This window comes from Apodemus sylvaticus, chromosome 14 (assembly GCF_947179515.1).
Source record: "Apodemus sylvaticus chromosome 14, mApoSyl1.1, whole genome shotgun sequence".
In the NCBI taxonomy this organism is placed as follows: Eukaryota; Metazoa; Chordata; class Mammalia; order Rodentia; family Muridae; genus Apodemus; species Apodemus sylvaticus.
The window spans coordinates 63,987,505-64,011,855 of NC_067485.1; the positions used below are offsets into that span (position 1 = coordinate 63,987,505).

Sequence of the window (24,351 nt, forward strand, 5' to 3'; positions counted from 1 at the left end):
TTTTGGAAGAGCAACCAGTGCTCTTAACCACTGTGCCATCTCTCCAGCACCTATACTTGGATATTTAATGGGAATTTCAAAAGCAAATGGTAGTTAAAAAACAAAACATCAGGTTACATAGAACAAGATACCCCAAAAGATAATATGCACAGCTGTTTTGGAGGAATAGCGTAATAAGAATGTCTTTCTTTTCTGTCCCCATCCTCTTCTTCTCCTCTCCCCTCCCCTCCCCTCTTGTTCCCCTTCTTCTTTTGTGTTTAGAATTAAACATAGGACCTCAAACGTGCTACATCAACACTACCACCCTAACACACTGCAAGCCCAGTAGTAAGAATCCTTGATTACCTTTGCCAATGTGCTAAGTGTTGCCAATGTATTTAAAAGGATGCCTGTCTGTTCCCATATTTAGGAGTTTTGTATAATTAAGAAAATCTCTTTAACAGAAATAGGGGATCTTGAGTAGATGCAGCTGATTCATAATCATCTTGTTTTTAGTCTTCTTGTTAGAAGACCCATTCCTGGAAACTTCCTTAAATAATATTTGGCTGTATTTTCATTTATTGTGCTTTGACAATTATGCTATGCCAGCAGCTCAAAGTTCTTGCTCCAGTTAAACTGTTTCACAGAAAACCCAGGGACCCCTTGATGAAAGGAATGGTACTGAGAAGGAAGCTATCTGGAAGATCCCAAACCCATGTAGATGCAGATGGCATGCGATGAATTGGTTAGGACTTTCTGTTGCTAGTGTCAGAGATCTCAACCTCAGCCAGCATTAGAGTTGTTGACATGGTTACCTGAGTCCAGGAGTCAATCTGATGTGTGGGAAAGGCTGTCACAAGGGCTCAGAGGATGTCACAAGGGCTCAGATTGGTCCCATCTTCCATTCTGTCTGTTCTTTTCAGTCTGATTTGCCTTGTGTTAGTATGGAGGCTGATACACCCCAGCCAGCATCTTTCTAGTTGCCAGGCTTGTGGAAGAGAGGCTTCTGGGAGACAGTATCACTAGGATCACCTGTCCCCCGATTGGGTATTATGTCATTGAGATGCCTAATGTAGTTAGTTTCTAGCTATTTCTCTAGCTAGTTTCAAAAAGCAGCATTTTCAACACAAAGAGTAAATGTTGACAAAAGCAGGAGGCAGTGGCTGCCCACCACCTTAAAAAGCAGTCATTTTATGTTGTGCAAAGCTACAGTTTTAGAGAGGAACTAGCTCTGACTGAATATTTATTTATTTATTTATTTATTTATTTATTTATTTATTTATTTATCGTGTTTCTAAAACCAATAATAAAAGCATTTTGTCTTCCTTCCTTCCTTCCTTCCTTCCTTCCTTCCTTCCTTCCTTCCTTCCTTCCTTCCTTCCTTCCTTCCTTCCTTCCTTTAATCCTGTAATAGCTTTTAATGGCTTTTGATGCCACTTGGAAAGACATCCCTCTATAAGGATGTCTTGATTTTGCAGGTCTGTGTTTAACTTTGTGTCTTTTCTAGTCAGTGTCTCTCAGGACACAGGAGATCTGAGTTGGTAATTGCAGTATATTTTTTATAAGTATTGTATAAGAATTAACACTCTTTGGCTCACAAACTGAGTTTATCTTAATTTTTTTTAACAAGCAATAATCTGATATTTTTCTAAGATAAGAATTAAGTTCAATTGAAGTCTCAAGAGTTTTATCTGAAAAGCTATTTATTCAAAGTTGCCGTGCTAAAACCCCATTTTAATACAAGTGGCTGAATTTCCTGCAGAGAAGTGGGGTGCATATCACCCCTGGGAACTGCTCTGTGTCACTTGCAGCTCGACTTTCTTAGATCACATCATATTAACTCTACACTTTGCCTCGCTGGGAAGAAGCACACTGTGGGAGTAATTTGAAGAGGGAAGGCTTATGTGGGTTCCTGGTTTCAAGCTTGTTTCTGTTAATTGTGGTGAGAAAGGTCTAGTGGCAGAGTGGTTCCATCCACGGCAGGACGATCACGTGGTAGTGGGTCTTTACATGCTTGACCCGTGAGACCGGCAGCATAAGAGGAAGAATCAGGCAGAATACACCCTCAGTGAACGGTGTCACCAGGTCCCAAAGGGTCCGTAGCCTTCTAAAATAATGGCATTAAATAGCTGACCACCAAGCTTTTAAATACAAGAGTCTCTGGGGAGCATTTTTCAACCCAGTCATAGCACCCAAGCTTCCCAAACTCTTGAAATTGATAAGTAACTTATTGCATCGCTTTGCAAATTTTACCAAGAAACACAGCAAGTGGGGAAGGCACACAGATTCAGCACCCTCACATAATATGCTGTGTACCTTTGGCTGTTACTGATTTGTCTTTGCTAAGAAAATTAAGAGGATCTAATTTGAACATTTCAGCCTGGCTGAGCCTTTCCTGGCACTGGAATGAAAAGGTCTCAAGCAGAGGAGTGAGATGCTTATGCTTGGGTGAAGTTGAATCTAATTTGAGTTTGCTTTTTAATTAGATGCTGGCCCAGCTCATTACATTAAACAATATTTAACTCCTTATTATATTTTTTTGGTAAGTATTTTCAAAAATTTCGTGAGCCAGAGTATTTAAACTAAAGGACAAACAGTAGATTTTTGAAATGGGCTTATTGGGATAGGGAGAACGCAGAGCAAGTGCTTGCTGTGCTCGTGTAAGGAACCCACCAGAGCAGCTAGGTGGGAATGGTGATGCGGGCTTGTAATCCCCATGCCCAGGGGACAGAGAGGTCCCTGTGGCTTGGGAGGCAGCTAGCCTAGCTTAGTCTGTCAGCTCTAGGCTACGAGCTGTGAGAGAGTCTGTTCCAAAATCAGCGTAGGTGGCCCCTGAGGACCAACAGTGGTGGTTGACCTCTAACCTCCACCTGTACATATAACCACACGCAAGATTATCTATGCTCCATCCCATGTTTTTAAGATGATTCATTTTGAAAAGTGTTCCTATTAGTATACATTAATTCTACATGAAAATCATAGTTTTTGCCACGCGATCATTTGTGTATGTAGTGAATTTTGATCATAAGATAATTTTTATGTATGGCCCATTACCTAAAATATTCCTGTTGGAAAACAATACCCCCCTTCCCATTTGTCCTACACAAATACTAGGCAGGGAGCTATTTGAGCTATGTTGACCCTTGAATACCAATAGTGCTCCAGGAAATGGTATTTCATAACATCACGTTACTGCGCACTGTAGTGGGCCCAGGTCTTTCAAAGGTATCATTTTGATGCTTTAGTTACATTTGCCTTTTTAAGCTTAAGTGCTAGTTGGGGCGGATCAACACCATTGATTTCACAACGGTTTTTCAACCGTGATGCAGAGCCTTTTGGTTGATTTGATCTCAGGCGGGAGAATCGGAGCAGCAATTGGCTTTGCCGGAATGAGACTTTTATCCTGCCCAGACCTCCTCCTTTTGCTGGGGCTCTCAGGCCAGCAGGCCTTGGGGTGGCCGTCCTCTGCCGCAGCAGCCCCTGCTCTTTGTGTGGCTGTTATCCATTTCTGTGGATATGGTTTGTTACCTCTATTTGCACTATAACTAGAAATTTGATAAGGTTATGTGCCTGTCAGATGATTTAGATGTCATCGGGTGCAGATGAAGAAAAGCAGTTTTGACAAGTCAGACAGTGGTGCCAAGAAAGGGGATGCGGATGACCCGCTGGGAGAAGGGAGGACCAGCTCTTCTGGGCCTCGCTTTCTCTTTTAACTTTAGGTCACTACTTTAACCTCTTTAATTTGTCCCTTCTTAAGTGGATGTGACATGGTGACTTCTGGCTTCTATCTAAAGGGCACTGAAACGGAGTCCTGCCTAGGACTGGAGATGCTGGCATTTAGGGAGATCTGACTTTGAGTATTCTGATAAAAACATCTGGGCCTGGGAACTTTATCTTTGGCTGAAGCTGAGATTAAGGTCTTAGGATGTGGGGTTTATTAATGCCAGTGTCTGTTCACACACATGTGCCATGGAGAGCCTGCATTTTTTTGTAAGGCAGCCTTCTTTATTTTAGGGATAGGAACAAGCCAGACTCTCTGTAATACAGGCTGACTGCCCTGCTCCTCAGTCAGGGCAGGGACTTTTAGGTGGAGACTTCTAATTACTGGTATGTCACATCCCCAGGACAAGGAGCTGTAGAGCCTTTAATTCATTAGATCTAACTTTCCTAGGGCCCCTTTGTCCTAGGGGTCCTAGGAAATTGATTAAGTACCATCTCTGAGTATTCTCAATATCTAAACCCTAGTACAGAGCACACCAGATATATTGATTTGTTTTGGCAGCTATATCAGGAGAAAATTCCCGGTTCTGCAAGTGGTAGGTTAGATGGCGGTGACCCCACTGGAGGTTGGCACAGCCTCCGGATGCCGCTGGAGCTGGATTGAAAGCGTCTCTAGCATTCTGCAACACAGGTTTGTGAAGTCTCATGACAGAGGTAGGTTTTTGAGTATAACTCATCTGTCTTGATAGGATTTCACTCTAGCCTGAAAGCATAATTCAAAGAAATAGCAAATTTACATTCTGGGTAGTTTTGTTTGAGTTTATTTAAAGGACTGAAACACACACAATTCTCATAATAGCTCTTGCTACTGATGTGTTGATGGTGCTGACAAAGAGAAAACTCAGACCAGATGGTTTCCAAACAGTGGGACCACCTGGCTTGTTGGCAATGCCAACATATTCCTGTTTCTCAAATAGCTGTATCCTCACTTGTGTGGAAATGTCTGAGGTGGTGCGCAGGAAGTGAGGCATTCCAAAGTCAGGATTATTCAGTGAAGTAAAACACCCATGCCACCCTCAGACTGACCCCCTTCCCACTTAGAATACTCTTAAGGGCCTCCTTTTTTTTCTTTGTCTTTGTAACTATACAATCTAGTTCTTCATTTCCATATTATAAGGGAAAAAAAGAAGGCGCACGCGCACGCGCATACACACACACACACACACCATTGCTTCTTGGGATGTTTATGATGTTTAGACCGTCACCATCATCTGCCTAGTTGGGGCATCTCTGGAGGAGACAGGAGAATACTCTATGTGAGAAGAGTTAGCAATCAATCCACAGATTGGTGTGGCAGCTCTTCTCACAAAATTAACTCTCAAGCCTTGGAATTTGCTCGAGTTATTTGATATCTAATTGTTCCCTGTTGAAATGCTGGTTGCTTATTTGATGCATAACCATTGGGAATCTAACTAGTGTGTTGTCATTAAAGAGTCAACACTGGCTAGTGATGACAACACATAGGAAAATCACTTCAGATATTGTTCATACTGTTTTAAAAATATTTTAAAGTCTTTAAAAAGAAATAACACTAGAGGTCATTTTGTTGAAAGTCTCTGGAAAGAAATATTAGTGTATTTTCATTAAAACTTTATTTTCCTTCAAGTGATACTCTAATTGTCTACAAAATCTTCAAAATGGCCTCTTGAAGATGAGAGGGTGGGTCCGCAAAGACCTTGGGTACCGCAGGTCTCAGTTGGGATCTGTGATTCTACTATTTCTTTGCTAGCAGTACTAGTTTAGGATGGTAGCCAGTAAACCTTAGTTTCTTATATTAGAATTTTGGGTTGCATGTGACACAAAATCCCATCCTAATTCCCTCAAAAGAAAAGAAAAGAATAACATGAAGGAGACCAGTCCCAAGGCCTAAGCAGCAATGTGCTTTCTAGGCTTTCTGAAGTAGAGCGGATCTGAGGCCATCAAGACAGGACATAGAGCTACAGCTAGCTTGGTGGATTCTGGCAAGCACAGATAGCTATAGATGCTTCCAGAGATTTGTTTCTTAGTGTTCTAGCTGCCAGAATGAGAGACTCCTTCTGTGCTGTATTTCTTAATCGTTAGGTCTTCCAATCTTGGTGACTTGAACTAGCTTAGTGTGCATGGTCTTTGAGTCAGTCCATGGTTAGGAAAGTAGGCCATGAAGAAAATGGTGGTTCCTAAGAAGCCTGAGTGGGTGGAGTGAAGGCACAGGAGATAGGTTTTAGGTGGACCCCAAATAGGTTTTCATGTATTTCTCATGTATCAAACTATGACAGAAGAGGACTTTTATAGAGTGATTTTTTTTTGGTTAAAGATTAAGCAAGATGGCTTGTCAAGTTCCTGGTACAATGGCTACTACCTTCAAGCTCTCAAATGGCAGTTACTACAGCACAGCTGGGTGACCTCATGTTAGCACCTCAACACCAAAGCCAACCAACATGAAGCCTTTACCATTATCTAACAAGCTAAGAGACCACAATTCTTCAGCATTTTAAGTACACTTCGTAGTTTCTTTCCCGTGGAAGGACAGAACGAGTGTGATATTTCTAGTTTAACACAGAGCTTTTAAATTACCTGTCAGATTCTCTACATTTATATTGTAAACACATTTTGATTTTAAGAAATTAGTCTTAAATCTTTTTTCATTGAAATGGCCTCAGAGCTCCTTCTGTGTGGTTAAAACTGCCAATGGGGCAGTTTTCTCGCACTATTAATGTACACTGTACACGGGAAGAATAATTCTCTTAAAATAGTTTTAAGCACAGACAAGTCTTGTGGGAGCTCGTGTCGTTTCGACTATTTGTATACTTTTGCTTGACTCCTCGCCTACCCTGGTCTCTTACTTCATCATAGTTGGAATACGGCTTGCGTTTTAAGTTACTAACTTCTTGATTAGCAATTTCCTCAGTGGAAACAACTCCTCTCCCAGGCCTTTACAGCTTAGAATAGATAGATACTTAAGGATGTTTCCTGTTACAGGTTTTTTATGTCCTTCATTTAGCCACACATAGTAAACTTACAGTTCAGAAGATTTCAGTAATGTTTTATGTTGTGTGTGAGTTAAGCTCTTGGTATTCAAAAGTCATAATCATGTAGCTGTTTAAGGTGAAAGTGGCTTTTGGATAGTTAAGAAGATTTGTGTCCAGGAGCCAAAACTCCAATGTTGCCTAAATTATTAAATCCTACATATTAAGTTCTTGGTGAAAATATGAATTGTATATATTTAGGCACTAGTTTCCTTCATCAGTGTTAGAGTGCTTGTTCACTTGTCCATTTGCTTTGACGCACCGGTTTCACCAGTGCTGGACTCTGGGCATGGGTACCCTACACCTGCTCGGCACTGATTGGTTGTGTGGACGATCATTGCCTTCAGCAGTGATATAGCAGAGCGGTGTTTGTGGTGACGTGCGGGCTGGGTTACGCTCGACCCTCAGGGAGTCTCCTTGTCATTCTGTGATGCCACCAGCTCTATTACAGGTAAAGAAGGAGCTGAACTTTATGCTATGCAGCTTGTCTCTTGTCCTCTGAGAACTGCTCAGTTGGTGTCAAGCCTCTCCCTGCCTGCACACAGAATGTTGTTATACCTCATCTGTGTTCAGTTTGATATTTTTCCAATTCAACATTTTAAACATTCTCAAGTAAACTGGGAAATAATGTCATTGAAGTTGCCCAAATGCTGGGATTTCTGCCCTTCGTTAGCTCCATGACGTCAAGCCTCCCTTTTCTATAAAATGCGTACCTGCCAGTGTTTACATGAAACACTATGTAAAGAACTTTTAACTCTTTATTTCCTTCACTTATTTATTTCTATTTTGAAGAAAAGAGGAAGAGGATGGAGGGGGTTAGCTGCTGATGGCACAGTTCCCACGAACGGTGGTGGTGTACGTTACCTGGATGTTTAATCACTGGGATGTTTAGCCATTACCTGCTGACATACCTGGCTAGTTTGCATTCCCGAAGTATATAAAGTCACCAGTACAGAGCCTGGAACATAGCAGAAATCACTAGATGCACCATTTCATTTAACTTACACTCAAAGGTGCCATCTGTAGTCTATTGCAACCATCCTTGTTTTGTACCTGAAGAAGTGTCTCAGAGAGGTTAAGTAACTTGCCTGAGGTCACACAGCTAGTAAGAGGTACAGGTAGAGCACAAGATGAGTTTGTCAATGGTTAAGTCTTTGTATTAAGTGCTCACACATAGTCAGGTATCTTACATATGATCATTATAGAGCTGATAAAGAAATTAATTAAAATATTATATGTATTTAGATCATTATATATTTAGATTACTTGTTTTGTAATAAAATATAGAGTTCCCTTATGAAAAACGAGACTCCTGAGTCTGATAAAGTTGGATGTCATTACATGGAGACCGAAAAAAATATCTGTAAACATCTCCAAGTGTCTCTGTGATGCTATAAAAGGTTAATTTGAAGCTGAGAATTCATGGAAATTACTTTTAATGGATTTTGATTATGTTTAGAAAAGCTAATCATAACTTTAATTTTATTCAATTAATCATAAATTTACAAATTATGGGATTAATTTATAAAAAGCAAATTTACCTTTGAACTCAATTCTTTGACTCAGTATTTGTTAAAATTAACTTCACCTTTAATCGGATTTTCCTTTGTAGTGCTTAATTCCCATTGGGCATTGCAGGTGAGCCAGTGTTTTGCATTTTAGGCTTTAAAAACACAAGACTAGGACCAAATAGTAATCAGTCGTGAAGTGGTTATTAAGCCCCTAATGTATACACAGCATCAAGCAGAAAGCAGCATATGGCCCACATTCGCTGGAATCTTCGAGTCTGCTGAAGTGCACAAGTCAGTACCTAGTTGAGGACACTTTGCAAATCAAACTCAAGAGTTGTGCATGCAGTTTTATGATGCTACATCCCTTGCAATCTTCCCTTGAGCAGCGTGCGACGCATTTATTTTGTCTAGGAAGGTGGTGGGATTGGTTGTCGATCTCATTGTATTCGAAATGAGATCACAAGCAGAGAAACATGAATCAGTAGTAAATACGCCCACAGGCTTTGGGCTTCTATTAAGCGTATTCTGACAAGCTGCTTTAAGGCTAAACTGCCTTCTCCTTCTGCTGCCCTTCTGCCCTGGCCCACTGTGATACACCCCTGGGTCCCCTTGAACGTCTGCTCCCCCTTATTAGCTCATGTTTGGAATCTGCTTTATAGGACACCCTTTCATACTCTTGATTTTTTTCTCCTGCTTTTATACCTTGAGTTTCTGCTGTTAATCAAACATTTCCAGTAAGATGACGGAACTTAGAATGGCTGACTTGATTTTCTGTACCTGGAGGTTCACTTGTTGGATCATGTCTTTCCCTAATGAGTGAATGCACATTTATCAGTCTTTATTATTCTGTGCGTGATTTTTATTTCATGTCCATGTATAAAGTGTACTGACCTGTGCATTTTAAGTCTATGTACACAAACATGCACATATGTGACCATGAGCACACATGTGCATGCATCTATATCCATATGTCTATACAGATAAACACTCAGAATACCAGCATATGGGCAAACATAGAATATCAATATTGAATAGAATTCTGTTTGAAATAACATTTTAAGTTACTCTGCAAAAAATACTAAAAACTCAAATGGCCAGCTGTGTGAATTTTTTTGGCATTAGAATTGCAGTGTGTGTGTGTGTGTGTGTGTGTGTGTGTGTGTGTGTGTGTGTGCACATGGACCCATCTGCGTTCACATGTTGGGACACGCCTGCAGTTCTAGTACTTAAAGAGGCTGAGACAGAGGATCATGAGCTAACAGGCTAGCTTGTGCTGTATAGTAAGATACTGTCTGAAAAATAAGAGCAATTTTTCAAAGTGTCTTTATTTAGTGTTAAATGGGTAAGACTGTGAGAAAGCAAGGCGTAGTGGCCAGCCTCCCCCGCCCCCACCTCCCACCAGGCTCCGCACAGATTCTTTCTGACCTCAGGCTGCCATTTTTGCCTTGGCCTTCTTATCTCTCTGGCCTTCCTGTCCCACTTAACACACTTAAAAGATTGCACAGCTGCCTGATAGCTCTCTAGGAAGGCAACGTCCTGAGGCTGGACCCAGAACTCTGCCTCCTCCTGTGCCTCAGGACTGCTTGCTAGTGGAGGACCAGTGGTGAGGAGGTCCCCACCACTGCCCTGCCTGTGCTCCTGCTTCCCTCCTGTTCCTCTCCAGGGAGGGGCTGTTGGAATGAAAGTCTATTGGGATGCAGCTCTGATGCTCTTCCATGGGCATTCTGTCCCAAGAGAAAGGTGAGCCTGCATCCTCCGGAAGTGCACACCAGTCAGTCATCCCGCACCCTCTCGGTCCCCTGCTCTCCTCACTTCCGTTCTTACTGCCAGCAGCCTGTTGTCTGAAAGGCTCTGCTGGGAGGTGGGTGCGCATCTCCTCTTGCTTCCTGCAGGACTTACTGTCCAGGGTCTCTTGTGCCCACCCCGTGAGTATGAGGCCAGCGTTTCTGACACGGCCCACGACATTGGCTTGCATCTCTTCCTTCGGGTTTCTTCACTACATATCATTCATTGTGTCTGCTTCATCTTTGCATGCTAACATAGGCTCGGTGAGCTAAGGATTATTGGCTCCCTCTTTGAGGTGCTGCTTCCACACCTGGAACAACTCTTGACTGAGCAAATGACTAAATAAGTAAACTCTCAAGGGGGAAAGTCCTGAGAATGCCACTCGGTGGAGGCCATTGCTATGTGTGGAATCCCTCATGAAACATTGTTTTCGAGAAACAGTTGAGAAGACAAAAGACCTGACATGCAAGTTTTATCACCAACGCTGAGCACAGGGGAAGAAAAGACTTCTTTTTCTTCTTTTTTTTCCTTTCTTGTTTTGCTGGGGCAAGGGCAACATATATGAATCTTAATAAATACTAGACTCTGTGTCAAGTAAGGTACTAACCCATAAGTACTCTGTGGTGGTAGCAGTTATTTTCAAAATCTGATGCGTGTGTTCAGTTGAGGGACCTAGCTTTTACCCCTCCTCGTGTCGCGCTGGCAAATCCTGGCCCATGCAGAGCCATTTTATTTCCTGTTTGTGAGACAGCCGGCCCTCTGATCTCTAGGTTTAATTCTCCTTGGCTTTCCTTTCTTTCTGAAGCATTTGTTGAGCTACTCCCATGAGCCACTGCAGGTGCTCGGTAGCCGGATACAAGTGGGTGGGAGTGTGGCGAAGACTGTGCTGGCTAATGGTTCCTTGGCTCCCTGGATATAGTAAACAAATACTGGGTGGTCGGGGCTTGAGTGGGTGTTGAGAGCGTACCACGCCACTAGAAAGGAAGAAATAGCTTCTAAAACACTGAGAACCATTTACAGAGAAGATTGCACACTTTCCAAACAAGTCACTTGAGTAGGCAGGCCCAAACCAAACTATTCGTAGGTGTCTTGTGAACGCCTTGAGGACTGCTGGATGCTAATCAGTTCCAAACTTACAATTCCAGTATTCAGTATATTTTCTCTTTTATTTCTTTCTCTGGAAATCAGTCCTTAAAACAAACAACAAAAAGAATGAAGCACAAGTGCCTTTTCAGAAGCTGTCTTCAGGGACCGAAAGGGGGGACTGGTAGACTGGTCTCCCTGGAAGATCACCATTTTTTTTCCTTTTTGTGTGTGTGTGTGACAGTTACCTTGTGGTCTTTTTATGCTTCTGTTATTTCCCTACCCTGTTTCTCACTGTGCTCACTACCAGCTAATCTGACCAGTTTCCCTTGGACACACTGAGACTGTGCCTTGGGCCTGTGTCTACCTTCAGACATGTGCTGGATGCCTTCTTGCTGGGGGAGTGGGGTTAGAAGGCCAAGCCCAGTCAGCATTTTCTCTGCAATAAAAATATAACCGTTTATTGGATCATTTATTTATGGCAATAGCTAAAGTAAAGGTCTTAAGACTTTTAAGAATTTAGGGAGGATATTAAGGAAAGCATGGAGAGAAAATGAGATCTTCCTAAGCCAAAATTGAGGAATTTCCAAAATTTTTCTATTTGTTTTTATCAAGGTTTTAATTTTCTTTTTTAAAGCTCATCTGGTCAAAGAAAATCTTCCAGTATCCTCAAGGCTAACTATACTCGACAGAACTAAGTTTATAAATATGGGTGTCACTCAGTGAAAGACCACGCTATATCCCACTAGGAGAACTTCCAACCCTATTTAGGATCCACATTTACAACAAACCCATATGTTTATTAGCTGCAACGATAATTTAACTATTAACTTGAGAATTTTAGTTCTGAATGCAAAGTGGGGATTGTATGGACTGTGAGCATGTTTTCAGGGTTCTTGATATTTGGGCTTAAAACCAAGAACATAGCATCCAGCATTTAGCTGATGTTCCAAATGGTCACTGTATGACAAACAGGAGGCAGGCTTTGTAAGATTTATCTGTGGCTGTTCCAGCCCCCAGGACACTGCTACTGTTAGCCGCATTCAAAGGAAGTCTATTGTTCTCATTTACTTGAGGACTGGGGCTGAACCCAGGGTTTGGCTTAGCCGGGTAGCCTACATCCCAGTCTCTTCCTGACCCTAGATGATCTGGAATTCTTGGTCCTCCAGCCTTCCGGTCTGAGTGCTTGGATTATAGGGTTGTATACACAGCATACACAGATCCATAGAGCTCTGCACACAGCGTGCCAAGGGTCAGGTGTGAGAAGCTTTCTAATTCCGACGTGTGGCCTTCTTTATAAATATTTTCATAAGTATTTATCTACTAGACATCTGCCAGCACAGCATAGTGTAATTGTGCCCATATGGTTTGCTGTATGATGTAGAGGGGAACTTGGTCCCGGCAGGGCTGGCTGATATGTGCCCCTCCTACCCAGCACAGCCCAGGCTCCAAGTTGTATTTTCACGGGCCTTGTACTACATGTATGCTTCTTAAATATAATATCGAACAAACACACACAGATCAATTTTCTTCTCTCTTGTCAGGTCAAGTACAAAAGAGATTTTGAAGAAAGCAAAGGCAGGGGCTTCAGCATCGTCACAGACACTCCTGAGCTGCAGAGGCTGAAGAGGACTCAGGAGCAGATCAGTAATGTAGGTGCCCTTTTACTTGATGATGAGGTGGCCCTGGTGTGTGTCTTTGGGTAGGAATGTGAGACTGCATGTGTGTGTGTGAAGCATAGCTGAGTGTGTCCCAACTTCTCATAACACGTACCAGCGTCACCTGTCAAACCCCAGGCCTTCGATCTCATCACTTACTAGCCTAGCTTCTAGAACAGTATCTTCTTCGCATATTTTGAATATCTCCCAGCCTTCGTATTTGGACAAGATTAAATGTTTGTAATGAAAAATTCTGACAGTTTTTCTCTATGTTGATAACAATATAAAGTTAATATATAGTTTGAGTATAGTAAACAATATGGTCTTTTCTAATTGTGTGCATACTTTGTATATCTGTTAATCATATGCTGTATCTAATTTTAGAAATAAACATTTGTTTTTGTAGTTGTTTTATACTTGAAAACCACATTTCTTTAGTAATATACTTTCTAGAGTAACAAAAATTGGGACTGGAAGAAGTCCGAGGCACCATTAGAATGTGAATTTAGCACTTACTAAAGGTACATAAGCAGTTCATTCTGGATTTTTGTAATTCATATGTGTGATTGTATTTCTTCTAATGTATTGCATGAAATGTGTCAAAATGCCTTTTTCTGGAAAGGAGTAGGTTTAATATTAGATATACAGAATGAAAATTAAAAACTGTGCATAGTATAGTATGGTATGGCAAACATGCAAAGCTTCTACCATAATCATGAGATTGTGGATGTCACTTGTCACAGAAATCTGACAAGTATGTCACAAGTATTACAAATATATATATATATATATTGTATACAGATGTTATAAGTAATATAACCCTCATTTCTAGGAAATGTTTATCATTAGCAGGTAGATTTAAATTTACTGATACTGGGGACATGGTCATGAGTTACATGCACATGTATGTATATCTACATACACACACATACACACACATGCACACACATACATACACACACTTTGTAGATAGAGTTTAGCATGTTATTTGTTAAAAATTGGTATTTAAAATGTTATCTCAAGGCCTGGAAAAGACTTCTTTTTATCACATTCTCTATGGCTTACATATTGTTTTGTCTTTATGTGGACATTCTCTATTTCAGTTTTTTTCAATTAAAGAGTTGACTTTTATGAGCTGATGACATCCACCCTGTCCCTTGGTTTTTCTTAGGACTTTTTGGACTGCCAATAATGAATAAAATAGATAATTACCTTCATTCTCCCCATTCATTCTTCCCTCAAATCAAAAACCCATTCTTCCTTTTAAAAATACAAACCAGAAATGCTTTTCAATGATAGTTCCACTCAGGGTTTTAAAATATTATGCCAATGTCAGTTCTCTCTCAAATGCTCAACTAGCATAGAAATTTCTCAAAGAACTAAGCAACTCTTCTTAAGACCATCCATGTGACGGATAACACGAGGATTACAGTTCACTCAAAGGTAAGCCTTTTCATTTATGTTTAAATTATGTCAGTGTTCATAAGTAATTAGAAAATAACTCATCATTTCACCAAACTTTATCATTAGCAGGCGTATACTTTATATTCAATGCCAGAGGTCGTTTGCAGATCCATTCTTAACTAGGCAAAAACCCTTATCACGCAGGTATGTATTAATCTATAATTGTCATGTTCATAGCAGCCTGTACAAACCAACAAGATATAAGATACAGCCTGTGAGATAGGCAATGGCCAGTTTTAAGCATCTAATTTAGACCACAGCTAAACCACTGTCCTTTTGCTTTCTCTTGGTGTTCGGTACCAAAAAAAGCACAGTAGTAGTTCATTGAGCAATGATGGGGCCTGGCCACGCTTGGGTTATAGTAAAGTTAAAGATTCCACAATGTTTCCGTTAAGCCTCCTCCTGAAGAAGGGGAGCTACGAAGTATTCTGAGGTCTGGTGAATTTATTACTCATTTATAAGACCACGGCCCCATGGAATTTTCCCATTCTACACTTTCTTGTTTTTCCATATTACTCCAGGGTCTCTTGCCATAAGAAATCTGACTTGATTTGAAAAGTACCATGCTGGTTTTTCTAATTCTTTCAACCATTTTAACATAAAGCCGCTGAACAATACTAGGCAAAACCCATGCAGATATTTATGACTGTGGCCTGCATTGTTTCCGTTTTGAGAGGAAGAAGTGAGCGAGGCCCTAACTTGGGAAGACCCTGCAATCATCCTGCTAGGGATGGTTGGGTTGAGCTCACCCTGATGATTAGAAGATAGGAGATTTGTGAGTCTTACGTTAGACCTCAGGTGATGGGGGACCCAAGTGATCATTATAGTCTATATTTTTCTTTTTGATCTACTTTATAAAATATATTTCCAGTTCATTTTGCCTTTGGATATTTAGCGACTCTTTCTAAGCTGCTGTTAATCCCCTTTGGACTGAAGAGAGTATAAAGACATGAAGCTGTGAATTTAATAACTCCTAGGTGTTTGGGGTAATATGTTATGGATGAGTGGGTATTTTTGATTGCTTGTGTCTGTGTCTGTTGCTGTTATGAAAAATTTTCAGACACTCTCATGTTCATTTGTCTAGGAATTGAAGTCATTTGGAAATAGCTGCCCAGTCTGCAAATGTGACAGGGGTGTGGATAAAGTAGAACCTTAAATTTCAAATTTTGAATAATAAAGAGGTAAATGTAGGCTAGCCCTGACTTCTTTATTTTGGCACCCATGACAGCATAGTGAACACAGGAGATGCATTAAGGAGTAGCATTTAAAGTGCTTCTACACTCCTCAGGATAGCCACAGAAAGAAAAGAGGTGGGGTTTGGAAGATACTTACCCATAGGAAAGAAGCAGAACTTGTCTTTTAAAGTAAAGCTCTTATTTCCCCCGGTGATGTTCCAGATGATGTCGTCATTTAATTTGAGACATTTGTATCCGAGGTTGACTGGTTGGACTTAGAAATATTTTTGTTTTGTTTTGTTTTTTTTTGTATTTTTAATGGGAAGTCAGGATATTCAGCTGAAAAGTTTAATAGTGAACGGTGCTTACAAGTTCAGGTTTTGTTTCAAGTCTGTGTGCAGCAGCATCTAGCTAGGGAATTTTGTGGGAAGTGTTGTCGTAGGATCTCTGGGTTCTCTGGATTTTCACAATTAAGCCAGTCAGGTTTCATATGCCTTCTTTGAATTCCTCCCCCATAATTATCCATCTTTGTATGTTTATTAGCCATAGTTTAATATGGTACACACACAAAGATAAATCTAGGAATATCATGCCCACGGGGAACATTAAAACATCTTCAGCCTCATCTGTATACCTCTAGCTTAGTACAGCTCTAGTTTTGGGTGGTTCCCACGCTCCAACCTCCGAACAGGGTGGGCGTTCAGGGTACCTGCAACGGGGTGACAAGGTAGCGTGCTCAGTATTGCAAGGACTCAGTGTGGCCCGCCAAAGATGACTGATGTCTTTCCCTGTGCCTGCTAAGCACACCTAGGGGCTACACTTTCAATTAACTCACAGTGTGGGCATAGACTGGGAAACAAAATGGTAAAATCAAGCCCCAAGAGGTTTGTGCAGCCTTCCTGGCGTAGATAAACACTGTTTGTTTCCTAATTCATCATAGGTGGAAGGAAGGTATCATGTGAAGAGGAAAGAGAAAGAAAGACTCTCCGGCTTTCTGAGACGGACGGAATAGTAAGTGTACCCTTCTGAGACGTGCCTGAGTTTGTGCCTGTCCTTGTCCCCCAGTGGAAAGAGTGTTGTGTGTCTATGTGAGTGTCCTTACACTGCTGCCCACCAGACCTTTCTTTTACTCTGTGTCTATAGCTTTGATTATGTGTCCTGTTTCCCAACTATACTTTTGCTGCTACTGCTTGCAGTCTACCATACCCATTCATAAGAAAAGCTTGCTTGCCTTGCAAGAAAAGCAAAGATCAAAAGCTGTCTGTAATTTGATACTGAAATGTAATTAATACTAACTCTTTTGATATAGCCACATAAATTTTCATTGACTTAGAATTTAAAATAAATTATATGCCCATTAATAAACTCACAAGGACACTGCTGATTTAGTTCCCGGGGACTTTATGAGTTAGCTTCAGAAATATTGGATTATTGGAACCAAATAATTGAATACAATGTCTACGCACTATTAAAAGATTTGATTCAAAGTTAAGATGAGTGTGAGGGTGAGCATGAGAGCGTAGGGATGATTATCTAGGGATTTAGTCTCTGTTTGTAATTTAAATAAATCATTTTGACAGAGACTGACTGTAACCATGTTCAGCTGCTGACAGTGTAAAATTGAGCTGTATGGTGGACAGAAGACAAGCAGTCAAGAGAAATCCCCAAAGGTAAAATTTGTTATGTAATTGGGTCAACTCATGCATGAGAAATGCATGCTAATTGTAAACTGGTGGCAAAACTATCCTGTAGGAGGCAATTGGGTCTTATATGAATCCAAACAACTGACTGGGGGAGCTGGCTTTCTTTTGGAACACAGCAAACACAGACGTTGGTTTTGAAAGGAGAGAGAGAGATAAAAATTAGAAAGTCATGCGGCATGCAAATGAACTTTTTGTTAGTTTCCCTCCTAATACAAGTATTCCTAATACAAATACTAATACAATACTAATAACTTGCATCATTAAATAAAAATTTACACAAGAGCTCTTGATTTTAAGTAGTTCAGTTACATTAAGTAGTATGTAAGGGCAATGGGATGATATTTTATTATAACCCTTCATGGCTTTATTAACATAATCGATAAGTTATGAAGTTGACTCCTAAGATACAAGCCCTTGAAGGCTTGTATTTTTAGGGTGAACCCCTAAGCTGCTTTAACGGTCTGCATTTCACCTCCAGCTCATCTCCATTAGTAACCCTGATATAATCCAATGTAACAGTGGGTCAGTAGCCTGCTTTCTGAAGGCAGGGATCAAGTGTGCCAAAGAAAGCAATGGGACAATAGCACATATTTTTCTTATAATGTCTAACACATGTTCATGAATAGTTCATGGGTTTTGGAACACTTTGACACACTGTTTAATTAGACCCTCTGAACAACCTCTCTCCTCAGGGAAAGGATTTCTATAAGGAATACTTACACTCTCCTGTGAAAAATATATGGAAAATTACCTTTTGGCCTTTTCTTTCCCATTTGTGGTGTCCCTCACACCTGGCTTTGTTTTATTTTTTATGTAGGGCAGGACTTCAAAGACTGATTTCTGCTTTTTATCCCCAATTTTTTTAGCCACAGTCACTTAAAGAAACAAATATGTCTCAGACCAGTAATCACTTCTGCATGGCAAGAACAGGGCTTCTTGCTAAAGAACCTTGCCTTGAGGGGGCGTTTGGAGAGGAGCCACCGAAATATGAGACTCGGCACCTGTGACTTCCGCTGGGTCACAGATTAGGAATCCAGAGGTGATTTCTTGAGGTGCTGCTTTTGAGAAAGTCTGTCTCCCCATTTCCCGGCTCACCACCTACCTGCCTTCCGGTTTCAGTCTCTATGGCAGCATCTTCGCTGGGCGGTTTTTTTCCTTTGAAGCAGCTCATGCTCTCTTATGCTATCTGAAATAACACCAACAGAGTCTTACTAAAGTATCTGCTGCATCAAGATCTCGCTTTGCGGTCCATTAAATAAAACCACCCCCTTTGGCTCTCCCCTTTGAGCAGGATGAAGTTTACCCTCCTATGCCCTTTATGGACTCTGATGACCTTTCACAATTGCCCCGAACTATTTCCGGCCTTATCTTCCACGGCTTGTCAACACTGTTCGCCCATTTCTTTTGGGCCTGCACTTGATATCTTCTCTGGACTTTCCTGTGAGTCATTCCTCTTGTTTTAGCCAATTTGACACCACTGGGAAGTGAAGTGCTGACCCCTGACCCCAGCAGACACTTACCAAGTGCTTAGTGATCGTTCTCTCCTCTGGAATCCTTGCAGTGCTTTGAGGAGGGTTATACTTACTTCTTATAGTCATTTCATATGATATAGTCCACATTCTGGTTGTAATCAGTATTCTATGCTGATCTCATAGTTTTACTTCTTTAACTTTAAGAGAATGGAGATTGTCTACTCGTTCAGTCAGTGTTTTCTATCTCCAGCGCGCCCAGCAGAGCGCACTGGCTCCTCTGTTCAGAACATGCCCCCGTTCCTTCCTCTGGTTTCTGTGGTAGTCTTGATTGTTCTTGCTTCATTCCAGGTGGTTCACTACACGACTTCTTGAAAACTATTCCTAAAGTACACATTTGATTGTTTCATACTTTCTTTTAGAATCTGTTCTATGGATCCCTACTACCTTTAGGATAAAATGCAAACTACTTTTCCTCCGAAAACAAGGGCTATCCCTGGTTTACTGAGAGCTGAGACTTCAGTGTCCCTCTTCTCTCTGAGCTCTGTGGACTTACCCTTCCTTCTTTCCTTCCTTCCTTCCTTCCTTCCTTCCTTCCTTCCTTCCTTCCTTCCTTCCTTCCTTCCTTCCTTCCTTCCTTCCTTCCCATCCTCCACAGTTCCACAGTCCCCCCTCCTCTGCTCCCAGTCCTGCCTTCAACCCTCCAGCACCCCATCCACTCCTCCTCCCTTTGTTTCCTGAGAAGGGCAGGCCTCCCATGGGCATCAAGCAGCCTTGGCATGTCCAGTTGCAGTAACACTAGGCTCATCTTTTCCCATCGAGGCTAGAGGAGCCACCCAGTAGGGGGAAAGGGTCTCAAAAGTAGGCCAAAAAAAAAAAAAAAAAAAAAAAAAAAAAAAAAAAAAACCAAAAAAAAAAAAACCAACCCAGCCCTATTCCCGCTGTCAGGAATCCCACATAAAGACCAAGCTGCACAACCTTTACATATGTGCAGAGGTCTATGTCAGTCCCATCCATGCTTCCGGTTGGCAGTTCAGTCTCTGTGGGTCCCTTTGGAGCCAGGTTAGTTGACTCTGTAGGTTTTCTTGTGTTGTCCTTGACCCCTCTGGCTCCTACAATCCCTCCTTCCCCTCCTCCACAGGATTCTCCTAGCTCCTCCTAATGTTTGGCTGTGGGTCTCTGCATCTGTTTCCATCCGTTGCTTCTTTGATGATAGTTGTACTAGGCAATGGAAACTTTCAGGAATCTGTGAGGGGGACACTAGCAATGGGCGATATGGAGCCTGAACCTGGCATCTCCTATAAGGAGGCAAGACTTCCAGTGGAGGAATTGGAACACCAACCCAGCCACAAAACCTTCAGCTTACAGTTTTTCCTGCCTACAAGATGTGCAGGGGTAAAGATGGAGCAGAAAGTGAGGGAGTGGCCTATTAATACTGGTCCAGCTTGAGACCACGCCCTGAGAGGGAGCCCACCCCGGCGTGTTAATGATGCTCTGCTCTACTTGCCTGCAGGCTTCTTCATTCTTAGCCTTCCTCTCTATCTTTCCACTCTTGCCATCTGCGTCTATGGGTCCAGTGACATTTTTCCTCCTCTTCCCACAGGTGACTATCGAAAGGTGTGATCCAGCATAGTGATAAACTGGAGAACAAAGGAATTGCCACACACCTTTGCACCCCAGATCTGTTTTGGGCCAGTTTGACTTTCTACCTGTTTCTCAGTCCTGGCTCATAAAATCTTTCCTAGGACAAATGTCACAGTAAAGGAAGTGACTAATCTGTTCTTTCAATACAAGATTTCTGGTGGCCCAGTTAGTACTTGTAGCCCAAGCCCAGTAAATGTGTACTGAAAATAGCCATGTGAGGCAGTAATTTGTTAGAGTAATGTATTTTGTGCCTTCTTTCTTATCAAAATCCCACTTTAGAAGGGCCTTTAATTTTAGAAATTGCTCTGATTTCTTTTCCTTCTTGTTATATTGCTTGCTAATACCTAGTTTTTCTTGTGTGCTTCTTAAATATGTGGTGACTTCTATAGTTTTATAAAATGACTGTAGCAATCTTTTTTAGCAAGGAATGGTTTATGGCTTCCTACTGTGTGACCTAAAAATTTAAGTATATTGGAAATGCAAGAACTACCCCTTTCTAGAACACTGTAGCCAGAATATATGGAAAACCCAAGCCAAACCCATAAAAAAGTCTTATAAAGACTTATAAAATCTGCTTCAGTTTTGTATTAGCTTTCTCTGTGCTCTGACAGAACGCCTGGCAGAAGTGATGGAGGGAAGGAGGAGTTGTTCTGCTCCTGATACAGTCCATCGTGGTGGAGGAGGCAGAGGCAAGTAGTTAAGGTCAAGGTGGGGGAAACTCACAGTCTAGGCTTCCTCAGAGCTTGTCAATACAAGAAATAGCAAGCTCTAGCCGGAAGCAGGGTGTCTATCACCGTCAAGGGCCTCCCTTGTTGGTGTGTGTATGCCAGCTAGGCTCCATGTCCCCAGATTTCTGTAGCCTTCTGTGGTGGTGTGAATAGGTTTGCCCCACCCCCAGATTCATGTGTTTCAATGCTTGGCCATAGGGAGTGGCACTATTAGGAGGTGTGGCCTTGTCGGAGGAAGTGTGTCACTATGTAGGTGGGCTTTGAGGCCTCCTACGCTCAGGCTTTGCCTAGTGTGGAAAATAGTCTCCTCCTGGCTGCCTTCAAATCAAGAGGTAGAACTCTTGGCTTCTCCAGTACCAAGTCTGCCTGCATGTGGCCTGCCATGACCATAATGGGCTGAATCTCTTATACTGTAAGCCAGCCCCAATTAGGTGTTTGTTTGCCTTCATAAGAGTTGCTGTGGTCATGGTGTCTCTTCATAGCAACAAAGCCCTAACTAAACACCTTCTGAAATAGCACTACCAGCTGGCGCTCTAAGAATTCACGCGCAGGAGTGAACATTTCACATTCCCACCACAGTAAGTCTATATTGCAAATACTACAGTTGGGTGCTTCATACAACAGAGATGTGTTTTCATAAGGATCTAAAGCCAGGCCACGCTAGATTGAGGTTGAGTGGGGTTGGGTTCAGGTGAGGACCCTCTTGTAGGTTGCAAACCATCACTGGCCACTCCTTTGTCTTTTCCTTTCTTTGCCATGAAGGTCATCTTTTTTTTTAAAAAAAAAAAAAAAAACAGGGTATTGGTCCAATGGGGTTGAGACTCTGCCCTTATGACCTCATTTAACTTTGACTGGATTCCAACTATAGTCACAGTGATGGTGGTTAGAGCTTCACTGTATGAATATTTGGGCGTGGCAGTGCAAGGCACAATTCCATCGCCAAAACACTAAATCAGACGTAGTCTACATATATTACAGGCAAAAATCTGAAGGCATAAATGATGTGTACTCTGTAAAGGCACTCTGAAAAACACTGAAGCAGGATTCAATGATAAACCATTCTAATACATCAGCTTGGTCAGTAGCCATAGAAGACACCACCTTCTACTGCTACCGTTTCAGACAACTTCTGATGGTGTTAATGGAAGGGAAGCTAACATATAGTCATAAATATGTTTTGAAACTTTGAGATTTTGGTTAAATTCTGTAGCTCAAAAATTAGGCTTTGCATGTCTTTAGCCAGAGTGGAGGAGAGAGGCTTAGGAAGGAAAGCTTCTTACACTGTGGGGATCCTAATAAAGACTAGCATTGGGGAAAACGTCTTCATTTCTAGAGCATTATACAATTTCAAACTTACATAGCATCTGAATTTTCTCCTGATTTCATTGTATATTGTGGGGCACATTTCACAGCAGGAGGATCATAAATATTAAGGAAAAACTAGAAGTCTTATATAAGTATTTGTGGACTATCATTAATAGTTATGCTATGTAATTATAATTTTGGTGGATTTAGGGAAGATAAATTTAAAACTTGTCTTTTTTAGTTAATAAGAGTGACACTCAAATGTTATTTTATCTTATTAGAAAATCATAATTCAAGGGAGCCTTATTACAAAGATTTAATTTAAAACCCATTAGTACTCCAAGGTCAGTAGGCATGCACAATTAAAGAACAAGCTACAATTTGGAAGGTAGAGGGTGTGCATGTGTATAAGTGTGATTATATGTCTCCATGTTCACCATCTGATATTTTCTTTTCCTAGAGGGACTATATTATAAAAATTTTTACTTCTTGACCCTTGAATTGAGAATTGAGCAGAGTCTCCATAAAAGCCATAGGTCTTTCAAATAGAAGTTTAGAGATTCTTTATTTTTTTTCCTCTTCAAGTAGAATTGTATTCTTTCCATAGAAAAGGGTTAGAAGGTAGCCCTGGTGACCATGACAGTAAAGAAGACCCAACTGCTAGACTGCTCAATTCAAAGGATAGCAAGACAGAAACTATCCCTTTTTGGCTTGCATGCATTGTTTCCTTGATTTTTTTTCATGGTTATATTGTTGCCTGTAACAAAGTCAGCTTTAAAAAAAAATAATATCCATCAGTTTGTTTTGATCTGTTTGACTTGAGCTTTGTGTTATTATGTTGCTAGAATTGCAGAGGTGCTCAAAGTTAGCTGTGTTTAGCAAGGTACACAGAAGAATATAGATTTAGAAATGAGTGAAAGTTTCCAAAACAATCCTCCCTTTCCTCTTCCAGAACTGCCTTTGGTTTTCTTCTTCCTTCTCCACCCCTCTTTTCCTCCTCTTCCTCCTCCCCTGTTCAGTGATGGGGATGGAACCCAGGGCACTGGGCATACGAACGGAGCATATAACCACTCAGCTAAACCCCAGATCCTCATTTGAACATTTACTATTTTGGATGCTGACAACCCATTTCTTCTAAAATGGCACACTTAGTTGTCTTTGTGTAATTGTTATTGTGAGATTATTGAAGACAAGCTGAAGTTCTAATTTTTTTCTTATTATTTTGGGTTTACTTTGGCTGTGCCGTGGATTTAGAACCAGGGTCTCTGTGGCGTAGGGTAATTTCAAATCCTTGGCTTCGAGTGATCACTCTCACCCTCTTGAGAGAATGAGACTATTTGCATGTTCTCTTGTACCTGGCTTCAATTTTTAAGCTTAAGTCTTTTTAAAACTTGTACATTGTCTATAAAACATAAGGTAGAGATAAAGGTGGACTTTCCAAGTGTCTTACATGAGCACAGCGTTCAGTAAACGCTGGATGTGAACATCGATTACACCAGGCCTTGTGGATTTAGGAGAGAGAAACAACTTCTTTTTGTACACCTTTTGTGTTCACAATGTGGGGTATGACTTTAGCAAAGATGAAGGGTCCAGTTAATGGGGTATGAAATATCAAAAGCAGGAAAAAGGAGAAGTCACATGTTAGAGGTTGGGACACTCAACATATACATGTTAGGTTCAGGAGAGAGCCTGCTACCAAATTGTGGGTTGAGGCAAGATTGCTGACCGAGCTACTGTATTTTCAGGCATGTCTATTTTGGAAATTTGTAAATCCAAAATGCAGATTCTGAAGAGAAAACCATGTTGAGAACTTACTATTATTAATTTAAACATTTTAAAATGTCTCCTGTGTATAGACATTTAGGAGATGAGGGATAAGAGATAAAATAGGCATGACCCTTGACCTCAGCAAGCTTGTAATTAGCCTCTGAAAGGCTAGGAAGTAATTGCCATAGCAACACTTACACTAAATTAGATAACATAGCTAGTTTCCTAGCTGTGATTAATGCAGGCTAGAGGGAGATACTATGCTCATATGAGAAGAAAAACTATCCTGTGTTTG

At 41.2% G+C, this 24,351-nt stretch overlaps 1 protein-coding gene across 2 annotated transcripts in view; it reads left to right on the plus strand.

The window, feature by feature from the left end:
• Nucleotides 1-24,351, plus strand: part of Nebl (nebulette) — a 360,004-nt gene that overhangs the window by 178,579 nt on the left and 157,074 nt on the right. The window contains exons 1-2 of one of the 2 annotated variants that reach the window (XM_052156989.1): nt 14,330-14,409; nt 16,381-16,451. Coding sequence is in view for 1 of the 2 variants with exons in the window: in XM_052156988.1 (XP_052012948.1) it covers nt 12,688-12,795 (108 nt within the window). In the remaining variant the exon portion in view is untranslated. Of the gene's footprint in view, nt 1-12,687; nt 12,796-14,329; nt 14,410-16,380; nt 16,452-24,351 lie in introns of those variants that run through there. The other variant, XM_052156988.1, reaches the window with a different exon arrangement.